Source organism: Ostrea edulis, chromosome 5 (genome assembly GCF_947568905.1).
Source record: "Ostrea edulis chromosome 5, xbOstEdul1.1, whole genome shotgun sequence".
NCBI classification, from domain to species: domain Eukaryota; kingdom Metazoa; phylum Mollusca; class Bivalvia; order Ostreida; family Ostreidae; genus Ostrea; species Ostrea edulis.
In genome coordinates this window covers 3,479,776-3,507,600 of record NC_079168.1, presented here as the reverse complement: position 1 = coordinate 3,507,600, position 27,825 = coordinate 3,479,776, and the positions used below count along the sequence as shown (strand labels likewise).

The 27,825-nt window shown below is 34.5% G+C and overlaps 3 protein-coding genes across 5 annotated transcripts in view; 1 reads left to right on the top strand and 2 right to left on the bottom strand.

The window, feature by feature from the left end:
• Positions 1 to 26: 26 nt before the first annotated feature.
• On the bottom strand, positions 27 to 2,863 carry LOC125652010 (lysine-rich nucleolar protein 1-like). 2 transcript variants are annotated; one of them, XM_056167045.1, is made up of 4 exons: positions 1,890 to 2,863; positions 1,702 to 1,771; positions 1,322 to 1,356; positions 27 to 1,186 (listed from the first exon to the last, which is right to left on the bottom strand). In XM_056167045.1, the coding sequence occupies exons 2-4, from the start codon at positions 1,731 to 1,733 to the stop codon at positions 84 to 86; spliced, it is 1,170 nt and encodes a 389-aa protein (XP_056023020.1). In that variant the 5' UTR covers positions 1,734 to 1,771; positions 1,890 to 2,863; the 3' UTR covers positions 27 to 83. The 2 variants fall into 2 exon arrangements, with proteins under 2 accessions (XP_056023020.1, XP_048736836.2); XM_048880879.2 differs by having other exon boundaries at positions 1,702 to 1,952.
• LOC125652009 (C-type lectin domain family 4 member E-like) lies at positions 2,621 to 12,473 on the bottom strand. Of its 2 annotated transcripts, XM_048880878.2 has the most exons (4): positions 12,245 to 12,473; positions 4,967 to 5,221; positions 4,579 to 4,755; positions 2,621 to 3,023 (listed from the first exon to the last, which is right to left on the bottom strand). In XM_048880878.2, exons 1-4 carry the CDS (start codon positions 12,318 to 12,320, stop codon positions 2,800 to 2,802), a joined length of 732 nt encoding a protein of 243 aa, XP_048736835.2. In that variant the 5' UTR covers positions 12,321 to 12,473; the 3' UTR covers positions 2,621 to 2,799. The 2 variants fall into 2 exon arrangements, with proteins under 2 accessions (XP_048736835.2, XP_048736834.2); XM_048880877.2 differs by lacking the exon at positions 12,245 to 12,473 and having other exon boundaries at positions 4,967 to 5,581.
• A 4,373-nt stretch (positions 12,474 to 16,846) lies between these two features.
• LOC125652892 (ubiquitin-conjugating enzyme E2 Q2-like) overlaps positions 16,847 to 27,825 on the top strand; it is a 26,575-nt gene continuing 15,596 nt past the window's right edge. The window contains exons 1-4 of the mRNA XM_048882366.2: positions 16,847 to 17,162; positions 22,056 to 22,160; positions 23,877 to 23,978; positions 25,712 to 25,794. Coding sequence (XP_048738323.1) covers positions 17,001 to 17,162; positions 22,056 to 22,160; positions 23,877 to 23,978; positions 25,712 to 25,794 — 452 coding nt within the window. The 5' untranslated portion in view covers positions 16,847 to 17,000. The remainder of the gene's footprint in view (positions 17,163 to 22,055; positions 22,161 to 23,876; positions 23,979 to 25,711; positions 25,795 to 27,825) is intronic.

Below are 27,825 nucleotides of genomic sequence, written 5' to 3'. Positions count from 1 at the left end.
TAACAAATTAACAGCATCAGTTCAAAGACACAACATCAATTTTATTCAATGTGACCAATCTGAAAATTACTTTTGAATAAAATTCAGTCATCGAATTTCTTAGATTTGGAGACAGTTTTGTCAATGTAGAACTTCTTGCCCTCAGATGGCGGTTTCTCAAACCCCAGGCCCAGCCCTCGACTCTTGTTGAATGACATAGCCTTGCTGTACTGGTTCTCCATATTTCTCATATAGATACCCTCCTGATTCTGGGTCATGGCCACATTGCTGCTCTTCTTCTCCAAGGTCAACAAAGGTGAATTGCCACTTTTGGCTGCTTTAAATCCCCCTAAAAGTCTTAAGAATTTATTTTGTCTCTGTTCATCACCTAGTGATGCTGTATTCCACTGACCAGAGTAGGCAGGGTCAGAACCCTGGACGTCTGCTCCATTGGTGTCTTCCCTTGTCTGGTCATCTTTACGTCTCTTGCTAGATGGTTCGTCTGCCGCGTCTTCACTGCTTCTTTTGTTTTTCTTCTTTTTCTTCTGGCAACTTGAACCATTTGTAAGTGGTCCATCATCCTCCAAGGTCAAACTCGGCTTCATATCCTTTTCTACAATTTTTTTGTGTTTCTTTTTCTTTTTTCGTTTCTCGGGATTCTCTGAACTTCCGGTATCTTCACAATCCTTATATCTCTTAATGTCCTCTAAATCAACACTCTCCTCTGTCAAGTTTCCAACACATTGCGTGTCCTCCATCTTTGCTCTCTTTTGCTTCTTTGTTAAATTGTTCTCTGAATTTCCATCACATTTCCTGTCTTTTTTCTCTGTCTTTGTGGATGATTCACAGGCTTGATTTCTTTTCTTCTTCACTGAACTACATTTTCCATTTTCCTGTACTTCTGACTTCGCTAAACCTTCTGACTCCTCATTTTCAGCTTCCCTCTTCCGTTTCTTTTTCTTTGACTTTTTAACAGGAATTCTACCATTACAAGCTTTATCCTCATCTGATACAGATTCCTCTTCTGCAATATTTTTTTTCTTTCTTTTTCTCGTATTACTGTATTCCGTGACAGTGTTTAAAGAATTGCTTGTAATGTCCCCTTCTTCGCCTCTGTTAGATTTATCACGTTTCTTTTTCTTTTTCTTGCTCGTGTGCAACTCTTCAGTGTCAATTTCATTTTGTTTTTCTTTACAGGAATCTATTTCTGTAATCAAAAAGATCATCAGGTCACCAAATGTAAAAAAAACAGACTGTTAAACAGCAATGCACTCATTTAAATAATTCCTGGAATTTCCGCAATCACTGAATTAGATATACAATGTACACATAACACAATTACCTTTGTCTCTATTCTTTTCTTTCTTGCGTTTCTTCCTTTTAAAAATAACAAAAATAACTGGTTTAAACCTCTCTGTACAAATACATTATAAGATAAGATATTCAGGTCATACAACATACTCATAAAGAATAAAATCATAACAGAATGTAGTACCCTTGTGAAATTCTCAAAAATTCTTTCTTTCAAATGGCAAACTTTGCCGTATTTAAGCTATATGCAATTTTTGGAAAATACTCCTGTTTGAAATGAGAGTTTTGTTTTTTAAATGGGGGTGTTGCTAAAACATGGAAAACAAAACAGAACGGAAAACCCTAACGGCAACCAAAACAACTCATAATTTCTGGAAGTAATATATGCACTGTAGTTAATTGTTAGCCTACCTGCAGATATTTGTATGGTGTGTTACTTCCATTTGTTGATAAACAGCTAGACCCTACACAATTTCGTCAGCTGAAAGTAATGTTTGGTTACAAAAACTGTTGGATTAAAGATTTTAAAAATCTATGTTTATTTCTATATTTCAGTATTTACTGAAAACGCACATCCCCTACAAATAATTTATGTTTACATTTCGGATTTCCTCTACAGCTCCCACGTGGAAAAGAAGCTGGACTGTCGAACCCGATGCATTTGAGTAAATGCAAATGCAGGTCAAGCTGTGCACTGTACATGAAATTGAATTTACGCAAAATCTATTTTCATAAGATTGAATCACACGCGGAAGACATATATATCATGACTGAAAGATTAAACTAGATACAGTGCTGTAGACCAATTTGATATAATCAGGGACCTATATACTAACATTGTTCGCGAAAAAAATCACACAAGGGACCACTAGTCTCGGCCAAGATTCGGCTTGATTGAATATTTAGACTGACACCTTCACCGAATCTCGGAGCAGTCCTTTATAATTATATATATATAAAGAATACAAAATTAAGAGTAGGGCAAACATGGACCCGTGGGCATACCTGAGATCAGGTGCCCTAGGAGGAGTAATTTTAAACACCCCCTGTTGACCGGGTACACCTGCCTCTTGATCAGGTAAATGGAGTAATGCGTGGTCAGATCAGTATGAAAAGAACGGTCTAACATTTGAAACACGTCAGAAGCCAACTTGTACATGGAAACTATTTAACAGAACGGCGCTTCGCTTTCAGACGTTTTTAAAAGTGATTCTCATTAATAGTTTATAGTTCTGTGGGTAGCAGGTCCATGAATCAATCATCCACCAGATCATTAGCAATCATTGTAATAAATGAAGTGTAAAGGATCCTACTCCCGTGGTCTTAAGAATATGGGTTAATGTGCTTTTATTAGAAGTACAAGACGTCACACACATCTACACGTGTACACAATATAAACTTTGCAGTTGCAACTCGCTTCTTGAGTGAGACTTGCATTTATAAGAGTGGTAAATTAAAGATATATCCATTGTCCGTCTGCATACAATTGGGTAGAGTTAATTAAGATAATCATATTAAGTTTGGCCATTCACAAATGCGTCTTCTTGTTACATTGCACCACACTTCCTGTATCTTTAACGTCTTCCGGTTGAGGGAGCTACAGTCCTTCACTTCCTGTTCCGTCTCATTTGTGGTCGTTCTAATGTCCAGTGCGGGGGAACCATTGGGCCACCTCCACTCTCCTTCCATTTCAGCGTCTGATGCACCAGTATGCCAGTACTTAAAGTCAGGGTCTGTCAAGCGAAATAAGAATTGTTGTTGTGAAAGCTAGTGAGCCTTGAAATTAAAATAAAAAACCAAGACTTTATTTGAAACGCTACAAGTTAGGTGAATAATTTATCTTGCCAATTTTCCATTCAACCATTTTTATTTTTCTTAATTACCCAAATGACACATATTGATTTACATTTACAATATAAAAAAAACAACAACAACAATACGGATAGGAGTTACAGTAAAAAAGAAACTTTACTTTTGTAAATCATAGATTTTTCCGCATAAACTTCAATATATTGAAGGAAGAGTGAAGGGGGTCTGATGTAAAAGTCCACACCGGCCCGACCGTACATCACTTATGAACTACAAATCTCGCTCTTTAACTCATGATGGGTTTGATAGTATCGTTTTCACCTAACGACTATATCTCTACTGTGATTCGTACTTGTAAATCATAGTTTTCAATTACTACAATTATAGTTAACGGTTATTAAAAGTCAAAGACTTTATTCAACAATCGAAAAAATAAAATGAGGAGTGTCCTAGAGTGATAACTAACTGAACTGTGCAACAAACATTTAAAATGTTTTTAGCTCACCTGAGCTGAAAGCTCAAGTGAATTATCTGATCGCCTTTTGTCCGTCTGTCTGTAAACTTTTTACATTTTCGACTTCTCCAGAACCACTGGACCATTTTCAACTAATCCTCCTTTATAGAGGGTAATCACAAAATTGCAAAAATAGGATGGGTCATTTAAAAGTCTTCTTCTCAAGAAGCACTAGGGCAGAAGAGCTAATGTTTACATGAAAGCTTTCTGACATACACGTAGTGCAGATTCAAGTTTGTTAAATTTATGGCACCGGGATTAGGATGGGGCCACAATAGGGAATCAAAGTTTTACATACAATTAAATAGGGAAACTCTTTTAAAAATCTCAAGAACCACTGGGCCAGAAAAGAAAGCTTCCTCTCCCTGACATAGTGCAGATTCAAGTTTGCCATGACTCCCAGGGGTAAATTGGGACCACAATAAGGGATCCAAGTTTTACATATCTACATGTATATATAGGGGAAATCATTAAAAAAATTCTTATGAAGAATCACTGGACCAGAAAAGTTTACATTTACATGAAAGCTTTCTGACACAATGCAGATTCAAGGTTGTAAAAGTCATAGCCCCGGAGTAGGTTCGGGCCACAATAGGGATCAAAGTTTTACATGTGAATATATAGGGAAAATCTTTAAATATGGGCCAAGGTGACTCCGGTGAGCGATATGACACATGGACCTCTTGTTGATATTATCCAGTGTTTGTCAGAACAGCGTATTTTTTAAATGAAACTGAATCTCTCTTTTGGTTTTATCCAAAATATCGCCATGGCATTACACAGCCGCAGCATAAATTGTGTCTAAAGTAAAAATACGATATCGACCGAGGTCAAAGTCCGAGGTTTAATTTATACATGTATATAGTATATTGTATTTGATCAAAACCCGACTGTCGGGACTTTGATTAAAATAAATTTTCCAACTTAGCCAATATGCACGTGTACTAAGTCACACGAACACTTACATATATAACTGATGTAATCCGACATGAAGTTTATTTTAGAGACTGAGTCTAAAGTAACTAGCTGTCCACCAATATCCTGACAGGCCTCCCGAGATTGATTCCATTGTAACGTGGTTGTAAATAAATCAAAACATAGTCTGTGTTGGTGGTTGAAGACATGGCCACGCTTTTCACATTCTGCAACACAAACGAGAAATGTAGTAATGTTCTTTAAAAATAATAATGATATTGTAGACGATGTCATTTGTAGAAATGGAAATTTGTTTTAATCACAGGTCAATTTTATCATATCCAAATGAAATGAAATGGAAATCGTATACATGCACATGTAAATATCGATTCAATATTGAATATGTTGAAAAGAATCTAATGGAAATTCTGTGCGCACCTGGTACGATATGAACGAAATTTTCTTTGCCTTCTATATTTAGCGATGTATAATTATCAAAGTGATAAGGCTGGCACACTGCTGAGGTACCGTCATAAAATACCCCAGTACAATGACTGATCCCTGTACATTTCAGGCAGCAAGTCACCACACTAACATCAGCTATTGACGTGATCACGCCAGATGTCGCCACTGACGGAGAGGTAAAAACAGCGCCACCTATCAGTTGGAAGGAACCGATCTTCAGTTCAGCCTCTATAAAAGTGACAATGGTACAAATATTGATAACTCGTATATTAAGTTTGATTTCAGAAAGAAATGCTTCATCTGCGATATCTCTAGTCGTGTTGTTCATTTCCGAAATTTCCCTTGGTCAACCTCGAAAGCACTCGAGAACATGCGTACGATAAACCATAATTATGTTCTTATTCGTTTCCACTCAAACGAACATAAATGATTTATAAAATAAATAACAACACGTATATAGTTACAGAAGCGCTCTCGCAAGTGCAGTTTAATGAATCAAAATATACAATTTTAATTTCTCTTGTCGAAACTCATATCTACAAAGACAAAAACACAAATAATAATCAATAAAAAAGGATCAATATGTGAGGGCGGGGAAACGTCTGACTGTACTGAGAGAGAGTCTTCGAATGGCGTAAACTTTTACATACAGTAAAGCGTGCGAGCTTTATTAGAATACCTGTAGAACAGGTATTCTATAAATACGGTAACCAATCAGATCGGCAGTCTACATAACAAACACCAGATAAACACGTGTTCGATAGATACACGTGTTGTGATAACTTCAATAAATACATAGTGTTGTGATAACTTCAATAAATACATAGTGTTATGATAACTTCAATAAATACATAGTGTTATGATAACTTCAATAAATACATAGTGTAGTGATAACTTCAATAAATACATAGTGTTATGATAACTTCAATAAATACATAGTGTTATGATAACTTCAATAAATACATAGTGTTGTGATAACTTCAATAAATACATAGTGTAATGATAACTTCAATACATACATAGTGTAGTGATAACTTCAATAAATACATAGTGTTATGATAACTTCAATACATACATAGTGTTATGATAACTTCAATACATACATAGTGTAGTGATAACTTCAATAAATACATAGTGTAATGATAACTTCAATACATACATAGTGTAGTGATAACTTCAATACATACATAGTGTAGTGATAACTTCAATAAATACATAGTGTTATGATAACTTCAATACATACATAGTGTAGTGATAACTTCAATAAATACATAGTGTTATGATAACTTCAATACATACATAGTGTAGTGATAACTTCAATAAATACATAGTGTTATGATAACTTCAATACATACATAGTGTAGTGATAACTTCAATACATACATAGTGTTATGATAACTTCAATACATACATAGTGTAGTGATAACTTCAATAAATACATAGTGTTATGGTAACTTCAATAAATACATAGTGTTATGATAACTTCAATACATACATAGTGTAGTGATAACTTCAATACATACATAGTGTAGTGATAACTTCAATAAATACATAGTGTAGTGATAACTTCAATAAATACATAGTGTTATGATAACTTCAATATATACATAGTGTAGTGATAACTTCAATAAATACATAGTGTAGTGATAACTTCAATAAATACATAGTGTAGTGATAACTTCAATAAATACATAGTGTAGTGATAACTTCAATAAATACATAGTGTAGTGATAACTTCAATAAATACATAGTGTAGTGATAACTTCAATAAATACATAGTGTTATGATAACTTCAATAAATACATAGTGTTATGATAACTTCAATACATACATAGTGTAGTGATAACTTCAATACATACATAGTGTAGTGATAACTTCAATAAATACATAGTGTAGTGATAACTTCAATAAATACATAGTGTTATGATAACTTCAATACATACATAGTGTTATGATAACTTCAATAAATACATAGTGTAGTGATAACTTCAATAAATACATAGTGTAGTGATAACTTCAATAAATACATAGTGTAGTGATAACTTCAATAAATACATAGTGTAGTGATACCTTCAATAAATACATAGTGTTATGATAACTTCAATAAATACATAGTGTTGTGATAACTTCAATAAATACATAGTGTTGTGATAACTTCAATAAATACATAGTGTTGCGATAACTTCAATACATACATAGTGTAGTGATAACTTCAATAAATACATAGTGTATTGATAACTTCAATAAATACATAGTGTTATGATAACTTCAATAAATACATAGTGTAGTGATAACTTCAATAAATACATAGTGTAGTGATAACTTCAATAAATACATAGTGTAGTGATAACTTCAATAAATACATAGTGTTATGATAACTTCAATAAATACATAGTGTTACGATAACTTCAATAAATACATAGTGTAGTGATAACTTCAATAAATACATAGTGTAGTGATAACTTCAATAAATACATAGTGTAGTGATAACTTCAATAAATACATAGTGTTATGATAACTTCAATAAATACACAGTGTTGTGATAACTTCAATAAATACATAGTGTAGTGATAACTTCAATAAATACATAGTGTTATGATAACGTCAATAAATACATAGTGTAGTGATAACTTCAATAAATACATAGTGTAGTGATAACTTCAATAAATACATAGTGTTATGATAACTTCAATAAATACATAGTGTAGTGATAACTTCAATAAATACATAGTGTTATGATAACTTCAATAAATACATAGTGTTGTGATAACTTCAATAAATACATAGTGTTGTGATAACTTCAATAAATACATAGTGTTATGATAACTTCAATAAATACATAGTGTTGTGATAACTTCAATACATACATAGTGTAGTGATAACTTCAATAAATACATAGTGTTATGATAACTTCAATAAATACATAGTGTTGTGATAACTTCAATAAATACATAGTGTAGTGATAACTTCAATAAATACATAGTGTAGTGATAACTTCAATAAATACATAGTGTAGTGATAACTTCAATAAATACATAGTGTAGTGATAACTTCAATAAATACATAGTGTTATGATAACTTCAATAAATACATAGTGTTGCGATAACTTCAATAAATACATAGTGTTATGATAACGTCAATAAATACATAGTGTTGCGATAACTTCAATACATACATAGTGTAGTGATAACTTCAATAAATACATAGTGTTGCGATAACTTCAATAAATACATAGTGTTATGATAACTTCAATAAATACATAGTGTTGTGATAACTTCAGTAAATACATAGTGTTATGATAACTTCAATACATACATAGTGTTGTGATAACTTCAATAAATACATAGTGTTGCGATAACTTCAATAAATACATAGTGTAGTGATAACTTCAATACATACATAGTGTTGTGATAACTTCAATACATACATAGTGTTATGATAACTTCAATAAATACATAGTGTTGCGATAACTTCAATAAATACATAGTGTTGTGATAACTTCAATAAATACATAGTGTAGTGATAACTTCAATAAATACATAGTGTTATGATAACTTCAATAAATACATAGTGTTATGATAACTTCAATAAATACATAGTGTTATGATAACTTCAATAAATACATAGTGTTGTGATAACTTCAATAAATACATAGTGTAGTGATAACTTCAATAAATACATAGTGTAGTGATAACTTCAATAAATACATAGTGTAGTGATAACTTCAATAAATACATAGTGTTGCGACAGTGGAAATGCAATCGAGTTTAGATGTTCGCAGGAAATCAAAACTTCGAAAACTCAACATTTTGAAAGTATCAATGCCATGAGTACGGTTATTCTAAGCCAGTCTCACGAAGTGCACGTAGCACAATTTTTTAAATGATGAAGTCCGATATTCACCCTTAGACCTAGCTTTCGGCACAGGTTCCATAGCTAATTCAAATATTTTATCTATGGGTTTTCCTGAGATGATTAATGTTAATGATGGCAATTTTCTTGACATTTTGTTATCTAATTCAGTACTTGCACAAGCTTGCCTGTCTTACACCGAAGTTGTGTTTGTTGTCTTGTACGCAAAAGGGTTACATTCACAAACGGGAATATATATATATATATATATATATATATATAAACCACAGAAAATATCACTTTATTTGGATACCCACTTCCGCCCCTACCCAGGGTTGAACTCACGACCCGCGGAACCAAATCTGCTAGCAGCATGTAACCAGCGCGCTAGACCGCTCGACCATCTAGGCAAGTATATATATATATATATATATATATATATATATATATACATATACATATATATATATATATATACATATATATATATATATATATTTGATTTACCTTTAGAGAGAAAAATTAGATAATAGATCAAAGAATTTACAAATGCAGTCTTATACGAGTTAAAAACTAAAATACAGATACTGAGGATTCAAAAATAATGATTTCACTGTGTGTGTGTGTGTGAGAGAGAGAGAGAGAGAGAGAGAGAGAGAGAGAGAGAGAGAGCGAGCATCTTGTTTAAGGTCTCTCTCGAGATTTTCTCTCACATGGAGACATCATCAAAACCGGTAAAAGGCTTCATTTAGGCCTTTGCTCGACGCTTAAGGCCATTAAGCAGTAAGGGTACTTTAGCGTGACACACATACTGTGACACGCCACATCCGTTTTTAAGGTTGTCTCCGAGGACCCTCTCTCTGTCACATTCACACCTGATGCCGAGCGTTTGGCGATGAGAGAGAGAGAGAGAGAGAGAGAGAGAGAGATCCAAACATAAAATTTCCATCAACAAAACACTACAGAAGAACATGTATTGTAAAGCTAATTTCATGTACATATTTGACACATGCAACTCAGCGGGATTTCGTATCCGCAGACCAGACCAAACATATAATGACTTCGTGGAATAATTAATAGATCAACTTTGAGTAAAGTACTTATCACTAATCTATATAGTATATTGTAGTCCACCAGGCACCAGATGAAGTTTCCCTAAATCACATGTTTTAAGGTTTTACACACTACTTTGTGTATAGAGTGGGCATTACGGAAGAGTTTAGAACTTCATTACGATTATGTCACCATTGTCAGAATTGCAAGTATCTGAATTAAAATTCTACATTGTTTTATTTACACATTATATAATTAGATAAACAAAAGGATACACTGATAACAAGTCGAATGTGACCACATAACAATAGATTGCAAGAGCATATACGAAATATTAGCGACTACCTAATCAATGAACCTTTGTTTTATTTATCCTGGTAGTGTTGAATTGATTGTGTCGGATACAAAGAATCAATTTCTTTTTTCATTTTTTGATTAGAAAATTCCCAGTGGTTGTTTACTTGGTAACGTGTCTACGAGCTATGTTGGTTTAGAGTTAAACGTCACGTTGAAAATGACATGCATCAATCTACGTAATTAAGAATTTTAATTTCCCTTAGGTTAAAAATTAGCACTTGGTCCCTTAATTTGAACTCACTTTCTGGAAAAGAAATGATATGCGAATTTGAATGTCTGTATATGCTTCACTGATGTAGGGATAGAAGATGTCGGAGGGGGGAAGGGGTACCATAACAAAAAAATTACCCATTGAAAAAGAGATGAAGGCATACTTAAATTTCGGCATCACTATATACATGAATAAATACCCTTTTAAAATTCTTTTTAAAATGCGAGACCTCTAAGTGATATATTTGCGTCACCGCTGATTGTTATACGTCATCCGAGGGGGTTCTGTTTGTCGTCTGTTTTCTTGGAGAGGTCCTGTTTGTTGTCTGTTTCCTCCAAGCAGGCCCTGTCTATATTCTGTATCCCTGGAGAGGCCCTGTTTGTCGTCTGTATCCATGGAGAGGTCCTGTTTGTTGTCTGTTTCCTCCGAGTAGGCCCTGTCTATTGTCTGTTTTCCTGAAGAGGCCCTATTTGTCGTCTGTTTTCCTGAAGAGGCCCTGTTTGTTGTCTGTTTCCTCCGAGTAGGCCCTGTCTATTGTCTGCTTTTCTGAAGAGGCCCTATTTGTCGCCTGTATCCCTGGAGAGGTCCTATCTGTCGTCTGTATCCCTGGAGAGGCCCTGTCTGTCGCCTGTATCCCTGGAGAGGCCCTGTCTGTCGCCTGTATCCCTGGAGAGGTCCTGTTTGTCGTCTGTATCCCTGGAGAGGTCCTATCTGTCGTCTGTATCCCTGAGGAGGCCCTGTCTGTCGTCTGTATCCCTGAAGAGCCCCTGTTTGTCGCCTGCTTCTCCTAACCGGAGGCTCTATTTTTTTCTGTCTCATTCTAAACATGTCTGTTACCTTGTTTGTTTGTGTCGTTAAAAGAAATATATATTTTCAAACGTTTTATGAATATTTTTGGGTGGGCTACATCCCTGAAGACAGGTTATCACGAGTCCGGAGTTTTCGGGGGAGGGGGCTGATTTTTTAAGAATATCTAGTTCTATTATGCCACTTTGAAAAGGTTCTATCAAAGGAGTAGATGACCTCAATTGATCTATCACAAGATCAAAGGGCAGTTGCCTAACTACTTGTATGACAGACATCAAACTTGGCACACTGGTACACCATAAAGAATCAATGATCCCCATAGGTTTTCAGATCACAAGGTCATATGTCATAATTCAAATAACTGGTTATTGGAAATGTCTTCTCAGTATCTTCAGAGTGATTGGCCTGACTAGTAGACAAGACAAACCATTTGTTTCATTATCATTACAGACATTCTAAATTTAAAGTTGATTTTTTCCCCAAAATTGCCCTAAGAGAGATATATATGTTTATAAGACATTTCTTGTTGTTGTTTTTTTTTAAATTTTAAAAAGTCTATATTTATTCATCTACACATTAATGATTTATGTGGTATCATTTATCTATCATGGAACAAAACTAGGAGGTATAACATTTTATAATGCGATGTTGGATAGGATAAAAATTAATGGAATATAGGAATTAACAAGATATCCCGACGATGTTCAATCATGCATATACATCGGAATCAGCGACATGAACAAATTAATAACAAAATGTACGTGTTTATCTTCTGGTGATTTTTAATCTACATCATTCATAAATCGGGTATTGAATTTGTAGAGCCGCCAAATAGTATCATCAAATAGTATCAGCAAAAGTGAATTTGTTAGATTTTTAAAAAACTTACTACCGTTTCTGTGAATCATTATAAATTATCGATGGACCCACTTAAAAATGTAATAAAAAAGTAAACTCAAATTTTTTTTTACCGTATGCAGCCAATCCAGTCCCCAAAACGGCAACGAAAACAACGGAAATCACGATCTTCTTGTAGACAGACACCATACTTTTTTGCGTTCATTTGCAAACTTTCCTGACACTTGAAAACAAAGTTTTGATGAACACTGTAAACGTTGATTATATTTAGAAATGTAATCAAACGAGCATTTCTGTGTAGAAATTGATTGTCTAATTCTCAGTTTCCTTAATTTATTCATTAAATTTACCCTTGCAAATCACCTCCGGAAAATCCAATATCACAACGCACCGCTTCGGCTCGTCACGATTGGTCCGGCAATACTACCGCATGGGGTTTTGATCAGAAAACTCGTTTCTTCGCGTTTGCGAAGAATCGAACGTACGAAGTTGCATGGAGAAAAGGGGTGTTAACGCAAAGGCGACGGAGAAAAAACTATCATTGCTCCTTCGTCTTGGCTGCTTCGCTCTGTAGTCCGGCATGGCTACTTCTCTCTGTAGTCTTCACTACTTCTCTTTGTAAGTCTTCGCTACTTCTCTCTGTAGTCTTCACTACTTCTCTCTGTAGTCTTCACTACTTCTCTCTGTAAGTCTTCGCTATTCTGCTCTGTAGTATTCGCTACTTCGCTCTCTAATTTTCGCTGCTTTCTTCTTTAGTCTTCGCTGCTTCGCTCCCTATAGTCTTCGCTGCTTCTCTCTCCTGTTTTCGCTGCAGAGAGAGAGAGAGAGAGAGAGAGAGAGAGAGAGAGATTTTCGGCATAATACCCTGATGCAGTAGTGCTTGATACATGTACAATACACAGGGAAATGTTCATCCAAGTTATTTTCAACCAATACATTTAATACGGTATTCTAGTAATATCAAGCCTCCCTATGCAGAGCAAAAGAATACAGGGGAGTTGGGATTCAGGCCTCTGAGGCACTTTAACATACATGTCCAAGATCTAATCCGATTTCGATATCGTTGACAATTCGTATTCTAAATGTGTTTGAATAAATAGTCTTAGTATGCATAAACAGCTCCACCCAGCACATTCGTATACACTCATTCTCATATAAAACAGCAAAACCATGTCGCCAGTATTTATAGTTGAATCGTGAACATAATATAGCAAATACCGCATTCATTTGGCGAGAAAATTTCTGAGGAAGATATAAAAACAAATTTAATAAATCAAAAGAACTACATTTCAGCATGAATTTATTAAGAACGGGAGTCCAAAGTACAAAAGTACTACGAAAACCCCTTGTCGTCATTTGAGTGGTTCATGTTCAAGTCCAGGTTATAAAAATAAACGTCACATATTCGGGTCAAACAGTGTGTGTTTACGTAAGATTGGAATGGATAGTTGAATTTGTAAAGAAGTTTGGTACGTTATAAGTAACTCCAAATTAATAAAGGACTGATGAACTTTGTCGCCAAATCACATGTAATCAACGAGTCCAATGTACTTCTGAAAAATTCAATATACTTTATGCTTCAGAAAGAGGCAGAATATATTCTTATCAGTTATATATTTTCTATTTTATTTGATATCATAAACATTTCCATCAAGCTGTTAACAATAAAAAAGTTACTAAACCGAGAATCCACAAAAGTCAGTATGCTGGGTTAAGAAAGTAATCATACGGGACGGGCCTATAGGGCATACTACTTGGAAGTGATACAATTTACTTGTGTTTGTTTTTTCTTTAGATCGTTTAGAAATTAAAAAATCAAAATTCACTTTGATATAAACAAAAAATATGGAAATTGAACAGTTTTATGTTGAGAAAAGTAATATACGGGACGTAATCTACGAGTCCTAATTTTAGTATAGCTATATTCCATCAAGAATATCTATTTTAAAAATTACATCGAGATCGGGAGCTTTTAAATTTTTAAAAACATGCGTGTTTATTACGTCATACGGCCAAGAAGTCTACAAAAAAGTTGAAAGGCGGGACGATGTTGTATTCAAAGCCAAAGGATTATTTCTGACTGTATTATATTATCATATTTATTTATTTGTGTATCTAAACAGAAAATTGTCTTATTATGCAATAATGTGATTTATTCATATTGTATGGAACACTATTTGTCGGTCGAATAGGCATGCAGATGTAAACAAAATGGCATTGTCATTATGTCACGTGAATTACGGCTCTGCCTCGTAAATTACCTTAATGTTTATGGTTTCCATTTTTAGATTAGTTTTTATTTAGGATTGTGTATGGTCTAATCATGTTTTATTTTAATTTATAATATAACAAATTAATGACTGGATAATAAAAAGCTTTGATTATATGAGACGATTATTCCCTGTTAATGTCTGACTTAGAGGTATATGGACATCTTTAACAACAAAATCTATTCTACACAAGATACTTTATTTTCTGCATGTAATTAAATGATTTCACGTTTTAATAGATCTATTTGACTTATTGATATACAGACGTTTATCAAATCTGGTTTACTTCCTGCAAAAAGATCTCCAATAAAGAAAGTAAATCTATCAGTTTTTTGTCCCGTAAATTACAGAAAATTATCTTTCTGTATTAAAAGTAGATTTGTAAAATTTGTACTCTTCAATGTCTATATATAGTATAAGAATGATTATTACTTGCAAAAATACATAATATACTATTTGATTTACTATCTAAAAGTTCCAAAATAAAATATTTTGATGATTTAATCAGACATCGACTCGTAAATTACAGATGGCGAAATCAAAATCATACACCTTTACTGAATGTTTCAGAGATATGCTATACATTTTATCATTTAAAATTCGGGAAGCAAAAGCATTGAAGAGTGTATGAAAAGAATTCTTTGTAAGTAAACTATTTCATTATCTATTCTAAAAATTTGTGCAAAGTTTAGACAAAACATATTTCTTTTGAAATAATTTTCATGATTACAAAAGAATTAGATATTAATACATGTATCATTGAATGTTGGTTTATGTTGATTTGATTGCATAGTTTAAAATGTTGTCTTTTGATTTCATTAAAACATTTTCACATCTTATATTGGGTTTTCTTCCTATATCATGCTAAATACAATACAAAATGGCCTCGTAAATTACTTCTGGCATTTTATAGTACTCCATTTTAGAAACCATAACTTTTTTTCTGTTCGTCCTGAGCTGCAGATCTTTTTAGTAAGAATCTATGATATAATCAGCAACACATAAAAATAATAGAAATCAACATTCTACAAAGTTTATTTTTCAACTTTTCAAAGTTTCAATTTGCTGTTTTATATGAGAATCAGTGTATAACGAGCACATACAAAGATAGATAACTACGGAACTTCTTTCAACAACGACGCCCTATGTTTCAGGCTTACACGAGAAAAAAACCCAACTGTACACAGATTTCCCATTGAGGTGGGAAAATAGGAAGAATTATGAAATATTGTAATAAATACAACATGCAAGAAAGTTTCCATTCAGCTTTACCAAATTGCATGTGAACTGCATGACGTAATTTACCGTTAGAAATGTATATTCCCATGATTTCTTAATTAAGTCCAACACAGTTGGGAAATTTGTATGGAGTTGTATAGGGAGGGGTAATTTATTTCAACTTTTGAACATCAAGTCCAATATTTTACTCTCTCTCTCTCTCTCTCTCTCTCTCTCTCTCTCTCTCTCTCTCTCTCTCTCTCTCCCCTCTCTCTCTCATAAAAGAATAGGATTTTTTTTTTCAAAGGTAGTGCAAATAAATTCTAAAATAAGACAAGAGACGTTAGTTAGTCGTGAGAAAATAATTTGGGATGTTTTTAATGTAGATGGATCCTCCGGTGATGTCATAGGTTTTGGCAAAAATCTTTATCAAATCAACCTTTGCGCATGATAGAAATATAGCCTAACTTTCAAAGGAATTTTATTCAATGAATGTTTTCTTTTCTTTTTAGAAAATTGGTTAACTATTGATAGTGAAAAAGTTTATTATTTCCCTAGATAATCAATCAAATGTTGTCAAGGGCAATAACTCCTATGCTAGTATATTCCCTATTACAACGATTTCCCAAATATCACAATTACAATTTATACATATTAATGGATTAATTAGCGGTTTTCTAAATTGTTGACATTAAAATTTGTCGTTTTAACAAGTTTTTAAAAAATTTATTTTAATTTTTATTCTGTTTTACGAAAATGTGTGATTTTCTGATGTTGACCTTTAAAATTACTTGTTTGTTTTTTTGTTTTTGTTTTTGTTTTTTGTATGTCTCACACCTAAAATAAGTGGCAACATACACGTTTTCTTTGGTTATTGATTAAATCATTGAGTAGAAATAAACCTTATTTTTTGTGTTATTATTTATAAGGAGTTGATCTCTGTCTAATAGCTGAAATAATTTAACTGTGTCTCGGATTAGGTCCGTAGGACATAATCATAGCACATTCTAGATTTCGACTCTGTGTAAGAGAGCTACAGTTCTACAGAGATCGATTAGAAAATAAAGAACATTGTAAGGATCAAGATGCGTACTGATTCTGCACCCCCGTAATGTAATTGTTTGGAAAATTCTGGCATTCATCGAAATACGATAGATTACATAATTTGATGGATTTTAGATCCGCCTTTTTCTCTGTTGAGCTAAAAACAGAACGGAAAAACATACTTACCGGCGCATGCGTACCGGACTTGCCGCCATGTTTCATGGATCATAACATTGGAGGAAAGGAAATCTTTATGTACGTTTTGGAAACAATGTTGTGTAGATAACACGTAGAAGAAATCTACTGGACTTTGGTTATTCAAAATTATTTATTTAAAATGGCTTGTTTGGCCAATTTGAAACAAGACATTAAATTCTTGGAAAGTGTTTTCCAGAAAGACCACAAAGTTTTCCAGATTTTGTCAGCCTCGGTTGACGAATTAACGTGTCGTTTTATCAGCAGAGATGGTCGGAAGTATGACGTCCATGCCAATATAATGGTAAGCTCAAATAAACAGGCAGCGATTGGAAATAACTTTTCATTCATGTTCACATTCTATAAGTGAACAATATTGCGCAAAATATTTTGAGCGCATTTCGTCACCACATTATCACGATGAAATCAACTCAGAAGGAAGTCGATTTCCTCATTTATTTTTTCACTAGTGCAGTCTCATAAGTGGTCATGTAACAGAATTCATTTTAAAATGTCAAAGCAAAAGGATTCTATACAATGTGTTTACAATGATACATTTTCCGTAAATCATAAAATTTCGTCTTCTCGAAGCACTCGATATTCCTTCAAGTTTATCTAGTTTATATTTATTTATTTATTTATTCATCAATCAAGGGCCCTCAGGGGGCATATACAAATTAACAATTAAACATTATAACTACATGATACAATTTACACATGTGTACCATATACATGTTAAGGGTTTCTACATTGACATAGGTATTGAATTCTCATCACAATACTGATTGGAAATATACTGTACAATAAGTGTGCTATATGGGAAGTAAAGTAAAACAATATTATAAAATGTTGTCACAAACACAGAGGGTACCAAGGAACGGTGCCTGAGCCAAGTCTATCAGACTGGCAGTCTTGTACCCTAAGTGTTTAAGACAGCTTATTTATAGTATACACAAAAATAAATACATGATACCACAATATGTACACATGCATACCATATATACAGATGTTATGTATTCAAGACAGCTTACTTATAGTATTGTATACAGTTAAATAGAACTACACAATACGATATACAGATGTATACCATTTCTACATTGATGTTGGTCTTGAGTTGGCTTATAGTACTGATTGAAAATGCGATGTACAACAAGGATGTTACATAGGTAGGAAAATAGAACAATATTATAAAATGTTGTCACGAATACAGGGGGTACCAAGGGACAGTGCCTTTGCCAAGTCAATCAATTTATATGTCCAGTTCATATCATAACAAATATCCTTATCATGTCCGAAATATACACCTAATGATTTTACGTATGTTTTAGCAATTTAATCTCTGAATATGAATATTAAATTTTGATATCTAGATATGTATCAATAAAATTTCCTGTGAATAAACATTGATTTGTCTGGGGACAGTCCCACTAAACAGAGAACCCTGGGGACTTTTTATTATTACAAGTGTGTAGACTGTTCGACTACATTAATTATTGATAATAGTGCAAATAGTAATCAAACTAACAAATTTCCATCCGTCTATTATATGACCTACCTGGACGCAAAGCAGCCGACCTGGATTTTTTTCTAACCAAATTTCTGAGAGGGGGTCGGAATAATTTCTGAACAGGAAAATTACATGTTGTAGAACTTAATCAGTTTTGAGGAAATAAAAAGTGAGTGCATGGTTTGTACTTTTGAACTGCTCTCACAGTTTTCAAGCTAGGACCTTTGTAAACAAAGTTAGATGTGCATATTGCAAGGATTTTGATTCTCAACCATTTGAAATATTTGTACATTGTTGTACTTGGTTAATTTTGGGGATTCGAAATATTTTCCATGCAGAAGTATCTACCTCCTGTCACAGTTTTTCAAGCTAGGAAATTTTATTCATACGATAAAAAAAAAAGTATGTGGATAACTTCATCATGGCTGATACTACCATAAGTAAAGTTCTACAACTCTTTTGTCATGTTTGTTAATCAATGTCACAAAACAAACACCCTATAATAAAAACAATTAACACATCCTATATTAACCTTCTCATTTGTGCATCATGTTCCATTTACAGTTGGTTCACATAACTATGGTGCCATATTTTGTCTTGTTCATGGATATGTTAGGCCATCCTTTATAAAAAATGTTTGTTTGGAATTGTTGTCTGGGAGGAGGGAATTTATTTTTTATTCCATTGAAGTTGAATTTAAAATTGATACTAAAATGATATAGCAGTAAACAGGTTTATTTTTCAGATATGTTGTCTGTTTAATTTAGAAAATATCAAGCCGAAAAAAGGTGGAAAAAAGGACTTTAAAATCCTCAAAACCAATAATTTCATCAGTTTATTTTAGAGGATTTCTCTCTAAAAATCTCTAGCCCTTTGACAAGACAATCAGCACAGACTGGGAGAACCCCACAGAATTTCTTTAATAAATTTTGGTCCTTTGGAACTGGCATAGCTGATGCACAGTAAATGCATCAATCTTTTCTTATGCACTTTATAGCTGCGTCAGCATAGTACGCAATCTCCATGTGCATTGTGCAATACGCCAGTTTCGAGATATGAACTCTTCTTAGGAGATGCATTTAGTGGAACTTTGAATGTCTAAGTGGGACAGAGTGGACCTACAGTCAGCGAGGAAGATGATGAAATGTATTAAAAGCAGCTTCTCTCTTAATATGTAAATGTGGGAAATACAAAATACTATCAAAAGAAATGTTTTACTATTAAAAGTGGAAACATAAAAACAATGTCATATTTGCAAGTAATGTCTTAGATATAGTATTTATGACCAACGAAATAACGTGATATGGTAAGAATTCTATTTATTTAATTACTCCCTAAATACTTATAACTTACTTAGTTTGTGTATCAGTCGAATTCGGGTGATCTAACAGTGTATGAGAAACTTACTGAGTACATTCACTTACACAGTGATGAATATTAGTCCCACTCCCGCATGTAAACAAATTGTTTCGCACCTCACTATATATGAGAGTTCTCCAAGGCCAAAATAAAAATATTGTTTGTTTCCCCTCGCCCGACCGAGTCTGAAAATTCACACCGACCCATAAGTTTTTATTACGCCATTCTGGTGAAGTTTTTTTTTTTATTTTAAGAAAATTTCAAGGTCGTTTCTGGTGCAGATCAGTATTTTATAATGACAAAAATTTTCTATATCTTCTTTGGTTTCGATCCAAAATTAAAAAATAATAATACGAATACAGGAGGTGTTCTGGTCCGAAATCTAGAAATTTCGCCGCCTCCAGCTGGAGGCGGCATTCTCTGGCTGATTTCAAATACTTACAAGCCGAATTCAATTTTAAGCTCATAACTAATCAATAAAACGATTCTTCTTGTACTTACTAATATCGATTTTATGGGTTCTTTCATCACATAAACAGTCTCTTGAAAACATTTTATCAAACTGTCGAGCTTTGTTTTGAGTCACGAGACTCGTTTGCTCAAATGGCAGTGAAAATTCGGTTGACTACAACTGTTGGTTTCTGTTTAATATCGAATTTTGGATTGATATTTTCTTTTAATCGATATTAATAAGTACAAGAATCATGATTGTTTTATTGATTAGTTACAAGTGAGTTTAACATTGAATTCGACTCGCAATTCGGACTAGTGATCTGCAAGATCGAGATGGAGAAATGTGTCTATACGAGGAGCGAGGAAACAAGAGAATTCGGGGCATCCAGTGTGCAAGTTGTGTTCTTCAGTAGGGGAAAGTGTTGATATTTCGGACGGATGCGATATTTTTGACAGTCAATCAGAAGCATTCTCAATTTAACTTATTTCTGAACTAATGCTATATTTACAAACTGGAAAACACCTAATTATATGCACATGTGTAACTCAGCTCTGATTGGTTGATGTCAGCATCCATTTTGTTTGATCGGCAAAATCAAGTCCCGTTGAAACGTTTTCTGGTAAACTAGATCTACCGATATCATTTAAAAATATAATCAAAATCACTATCATATACAAATTAAGATAATGTGCAAAAAAACAAAAGCATAAAATGTCAGTGAACCATAAATAAAAGACAGCAACCGAGTTTACCAATTTTATAACACCATGTGTCCAAAACTAACACCATTGTCCATAGTTGCAACATTCTCCCTAACTTTATTTAAGTGTTAGTATGTGGCATAAATAGCAGAGAAAATTCTGATGAAACCCAATGTTCGTCGAATCAACCAATATGTATACATGTAGTCCAATGCCTAAGTTTAGTGGTTAGATAATGAGCATTTCCAAAATACATGAAGTACTGTCCGAAATATCGACACCTTCCCTAATTGCAAAACGTGGCAATCAAAGCAGAATTTACGCGAGAACTGACTATACGAGTTTGATGAGGAAACATGGATGATGTGCTTCACGACGTTTGGTATCGGGCATTGTTAATGGTTATGGGAATTTCATAATAAATAAAATTCTGCTAGCTAAAAAAAAAAAACTTTTTACCTAGCTACCGACCTTCCTCTGAAATTTAGGGTCGGGAGAGGGGAAACAAACATATTTTTAAATGTGGCCCAAAGGGAAATAACTCGGGTGTATCTCGAAACCGGCGTATTCAAATGCTTCAGATCCACGTAACTTTGGTGGATATTGCTCATGCCATCTGATATATACCATAGTTTTTCAATTCGCTCGCAATCTCTTCCAAAGTATTGTGAAGACTAAAACTGTCAAACATATATTGCTGATTTTCACCTCATATATGTGTATAGAAACAGATAAAGGGATGTTTGGCTCATTAGCGGGATGCTTACACTTCGCGCTGACATTTTGGTGGCTACTGCTTGTCAACGACGATCTTCTTAATGCTTTACTACAGATTATTACAGATTGCAAGAAAAAAGCGTTTTACTGATCATCCAACTGATTGAGTAAATGTGGATGTCGAACCTGAAGTTTGACAGATGAGTAATTCATCTATCGAACACAATTTTTAACTTTTTTCTACCGATGGAACAAAAAACACGAAAAAAAACCATAAATAATTTTGTCAATAATTTTTTTTCAGTGGGGATAATTCTAATGAGGCGGGTGGCAATTCCAAACAAACTATAATTTTATTTTGGCCTTATGAATATAAGTGCAGTGTTACCAGGTTACTGTGTGTGCTGTTTTGTAATGTGTGTTGAGGATTATAAGTCTTGTTTACTCTCATTCCGATAGGAAACCTACCCCCAGTCTGCACCGATCTGGTTCAGTGAAGACGATGACACTGTTGTGAGCAATGTTATATCAAACCTGAGTGATGCCCCACCAGACAAAAACAATGTGAGTAACACATAATATGTATAGATTATTTACCATTTAAGTTTGTATGTAAACTTCAACATTTTTGAGGGAAGGGTATGAAATTCTACAGGGTTCGAAATTACCTCATGTCCGTAAGTCCGAGACTAGTAAAAAACGTGTCGGACTAGTAAACTCTCTATAGCACTAGTCCGTAAGGACTAGTGAAAATCCGGAAATCAATCTTGAATTGGTTAAGGTTTTAGCAAGATTTGTCTGAGTCTCTTAGATGTTTAAACTTGTGGTCGATTACCTGCATGGTTAAGTGTTTGTGTGACTATGACATCCTGATCTTTCAAACACATGGAGTGTGTTCGAGATCGCCGTTCTTCGAACGAGCACAAAATCTTGCCGATATCGTATTCCGAGTACGCATCACGAGAACGGGTTCGAGGTGCAAGAACTGCAAGTAGTGTGATCCAAGAACAAGCACGTTTTTGCGCACATGTTCTCATCATTCGCGACTCTAACACAGGAGTTCGTAACACTATAGCTCATGGCTCGGTCAATTGAGTGAATTTTATTGACTTTATTGATAAAATTTCGACTCCTGTGACTCTAAGAACTGAGCACGAAAACAACGGTCCTCGAACGTCGATATCGAACGCACTTATGGATGTTTATAAAAGGATTAACTCGGAGGTTACTGTATGCTTCTGAAGATCTTGAATGCAAAATAAAGTATTGTGGTCTTTTTATTCTGTAGGTGTCAGAAACTGAATTGCTTGCAACTGTGATGTGTTTGGTTTCATTAAATACTATTGAATAAAATGAAGATCATTTAATATGGTATACTGGACGGACTAGTGGAATGCTTTGCGGACTAGTGAACATCAATACTGACTAGTCCGTACGGACTAGTGCTTGAAAAAGTTAATTTCGAACCCTGTTCTAGTTTTGTTCAGTCCCCAATTTTTATACGCCCGTCTTAAGACGGGACGTATTATGGTATGGCGTTCATGTCCGTCCGTCTGTTAGCTTTTTCGTGTCCGACCTGTAACTTAAATACTACAAGGCCTAGAATCATCAAACTTTGTCTATAGATACATCTTGGGTAGAAGGTGTGTCGCACATTAAAACCAGGTCACTGTGACTTTTCATTAAGAAGATATGGCCATATATGGCAAAAACTTGTCCGGCTCATAACTTGAAAACTATTAGACCTAGAATCACCAAAATTGGTCAACTAATGCATCTTAGGTAGAAGGTGTGTCGCATCCTACTTTAAGGTCACTGTGACATTTAATTAAGGTGATATAAAAAAGAATGTTTTAATGGGTACAATCTATACTGTTAACAATATGTGACGGGCGTATCATGTGCCGTGGCGGTGCACTTTATTACATTATATGACAAATGAAATGTATTTAAACTAACTTTACAAACAAACAAAAAGTATGAACTCTGTTTCTTTGGTAAGGAAACCAGAACAAATTCAATATTATTCTCTATTATGTCCTTTTCATGTTATATTAGGAACAAATTCTAATTTTGTGATTGGTGTAAACTATTGATGATATTTCTTTTCCCGAGATCAAAGATCTGAAACATTCTGATTTTGGTCTGTCATTCTCTTTGTTAGCAACATTTAATTCAGAACATGAAATTGGGGTCATTTGTCCCAATCTAAATTAACCATCTGTTTAATGAATTAAAAGTTTCCAGCAGTGTGCTTATGAATACAATGTATAATTCTAGATTCTTCATCAAGTGCGAATTCTAGTGTCTGAGCTGTGTAAGCTGTTCGACATGTCAGCATCTGATTCCATAAGTCAACTCGACAAATACCTCCGGGACAGAGTGAGTATAATTCAACTTAACAAGTTCCTCCAAGACTCAGTAAATACAAGTCAACTTGACATGTTCCTCAAAGACTCAGGGGGCCTCCGTGGCCGAGTGGTTAGAGCATCGTGCTCAAAATCACATGGCCTCTCACCTCTGTCGGCACGGGTTTGAATCCCGCTCACGCCGGTAAGTGAGAAAGTTTCCCAGTTTACTTTCGGAAGGTCAGTGGTCTCTTTCCCAGGTACATTGTATCTGATTCTCTCTTCCACCAATAAAAACTGGGTGTCACCAGGTAACTGAAAAATTTTTGAGTGTGGCGGAAAACATCAAAACAATCAATCAAAGACTCAGTTAATACAAGTCAACTCGACAAGTTCTTCCAAGACACAGTAAATATAAGTCAACTTAAGGCCACATCAAATCGATTCTCTGGTTCTCAGACAATTGTTTTTCAAAAAATGGGTAGGTAGGTAGGGGGTTTAGTTTTTCAATTTATCTCTATATCACAAATGGGTAGGGATTTTTTGTCCGTGTTTTTTTTTTTTTTTTTGGTGTTGTGAAGAAAGTTAGAGTTTTACAAATGGTATTCAACACCATATAGCTTCTTTTCATTCTGTTGAAAAAAATCTTATCGCTGTCAGCCGTTTTGTTTCGACCTATGAAAACGTACTTCAACTCGGCCTTGCTTTCAACAATTTGTTTCTTCACGGTTTCAATTTCTTTATCTTCTTCCCAGAAGTTTCTTGCAAAGCATATCAACTGTCAAGGGCGAGTCTACTGGTATAATTGTCCATGGAACAATCTGTTTTGAGTTAAAAATAATCTCAATGCTGACAAGAACTGTTTCTGTCGCCATATTGTTTACATCAACTAAGCAGCACGTCTTATTCAGCAAGGCGCTTTACGATTTTGGCACCAAAACACAAATTTTATTTTGACGGATCAAATATGGGTGCCAGCGATTTTTTTTTACGGGGCGGCAATAAACTCGTGTCAGCGGCCGATTTTTGTCGGGGGGGGGGGGGGGGGGCGGTGTCTGAGAACCAGAGAATTGATTTGATGTGGCCTAACAAGTTCCTCCAAGACTCAGTAAATATAAGTCAACTTGTCCGACTAGTTCCTCCAAGACTCAGTAAATATAAGTCAACTCGACAAGTTCCTCCAAGACTCAGTAAATATAAGTCAACTTGACAAGTTCCTCCAAGACTCAATAAATATAAGTCAACTTGACAAGTTCCTCCAAGACTCAGTAAATATAAGTCAACTTGACGAGTTCCTCCAAGACTCAGTAAATATAAGTCAACTCGACAAGTTCCTCCAAGACTCAGTTAATATAAGTCAACTTGACAAGTTCCTCCAAGACTCAGTAAATATAAGTCAACATGATAAGTTTCTCCGAGACAGAGTCAGTAGAAGTTTACTCGATAAAGTCAACTAGACAAGTTCCTTCAAGGCATCTAGTATAAGTCAACTAGACAAGTTCCTTCGAGGCAGAGAGATATGTTAATGTTCATTGTAAATCTAGAGAGTCACACAGAATGGAGTTGTATGAATAATAAGATTATTAAGATGGTAACACACTACTGCCATTTCTGTTTCGAATACCATGAATTGCCAGTAATTTTTTATGCCCTCATAATTGGAGATTTGGGGGCATATAGTTTCACAAACACACACCTTGTTACAATGAGTGATGTAATTCTCTTGTTGCCTACACACATTGTTATGGAGCTGTTGTTGTTTCTCAGGGTCTGATGATGGAGGTGAATGCGGTTAGCTCAGATGAGGAGGAGGATGAAGACCATTATGACATGGAGGAGGACATTTCAACGTACGTAGAGATAAACATAACTTCTATAAATTCCCAGGACAAGAAACTGTCTCCCTTTATTTTCATCAGAGTGACGGATTCCGTTCTCTTGTTGTATGTATAGGATCTTCCATGGTTTGTGGCTGGATATGATTATTATTGAACAAGTTGTGTGTTTTCTATCCCTGAGCCTTGGCGAGATTCTTTTGATCACATGTTTTATCCCAACAGACCATTGAATTCGCATTTCCAAAATATCCTGTTTTGTTTACCTCAACCCAAACAACATTTGTAATGTTAACATTACGCCGCTAGAAATAGGTCGTTGGAAAATATAAATAAAATTGAATAGTGACTGTCTCAATGCTTAATTCATAAGAGATCATTTTTAAAGGAGAAAAAAAATGCATTTTAAACATTTTACTTTGAGTTGTGTGATTATTAGCTCACCATAGCTAAAGGCTCAAGTGAGCTTTTCTGATCAAAATGTCTTTTGGCGCCAGCATAAACTTTTCATATTTTCATCTTCTTCTCCAGAACCACAGGGCCAATTTCAACCAAACTTGGCACAAAGCAGCCTTGGGTGAAGGGCTTTCAAGGTGGTTCAAATGAAAGACCATGTCCCTTTCAAAGGGGAGATAATCACAAAAATGCAAAGATATGGTGGGGTCATTTAAAAATCTTCTTAAGAACTAATGGGCCAGAGGAGCTGAAATTTACATGAAAGCTTTTTGACATAGTACAGATTCAAGTTTGTTAAAATCATGACTCCTAGGGGTACTAGGATGGGGCCACAATAGGGGATTAAAGTTTTACATGCAAATATATAGGAAAAAAGTTTTGTAAATTCCGAAGAAACACGGGGCCAGGAAAGTAGAAATTTACATGAAAGCGTCCTGACAAAGTTTTACATACAAATATATTGGGAGAAAATCTTTTAAAAATTTTCTTTTCAAGAACCACTGGGCAAGGAAAGTTTACATTTACATGAAAGCTTCCTGACATAGTGCAGATTCAAGTTTGTTCAATCATGGGCCCAGGGGGTAGGTTGGAGGCCACAATTGGGATCAAAGTTTTACATGTACATATGTATAGAAAATCTTTAAATGTGCGCCAAAGTGAGCAATGTGGCCCATGGGCCTCTTGTTCATGAATATGTCAGTCATCCGAATCAGTGTTATAGCTGGTGCGGGGTCTTTATTTGGATTTGTTGTGAGAATGTTGATGAGGCATTTTCCACTTCCATCAATTTTTGTGAATTTTGTCACCCTATGCACATTACGTCACATGACATAGGAACACTTACTATGGGATACGAATAATATCGTAGGAATGATATCCACTTGATAAAGGAGTAAATATGTGATAATGTGTACTTTATGCTAATATCTTTCCGTTAAAGAGTCCAAATGAATCCAGAATCATGGTTTCTTTAAAGCAACATGTCTGACTGTTGGCATGAAGTCTAGTTCATGATTTTGATAACATTGATATATTTTGTATTTTGCTGAATTCCACCTCTCCAAGTTATGCGTGATTTGTGAGGAAAGCAAATTATAAAATACTAAAAATGTACTCTGGTGTAACCTAACAAAATTAGGGCAAAGTTGCAGGAGTTTAAACGGTGTCACCGACACAGGCCTATGTTACAGGAGCCACTCTGTAAATGTTGGTTGAGTCTAGATATCAGAATTTGAATCATGTGACTTAGTGCGTCTCATAGATATCAGAATTTGAATCATGTGACTTAGTGCGTCTCTTCATTGCCCTGTCTAGATATCAGAATTTGAATCATATGACTTAGTGCATCTCTTCATTGCCCTGTCTAGATATCAGAATTTGAATCATGTGACTTAGTGCGTCTTTTCATTGCCCTGTCTAGATATCAGAATTTGAATCATGTGACTTAGTGCGTCTCTTCATTGCCCTGTCTAGATATCAGAATTTGAATCATGTGACTTAGTGCATCTCTTCATTGCCCTTTGGAACAGCTCCAAATACTGCTTTGTGCAACCTCAAAAAAATTTTTTTCAGTTGCTATAAAGAAGTAGG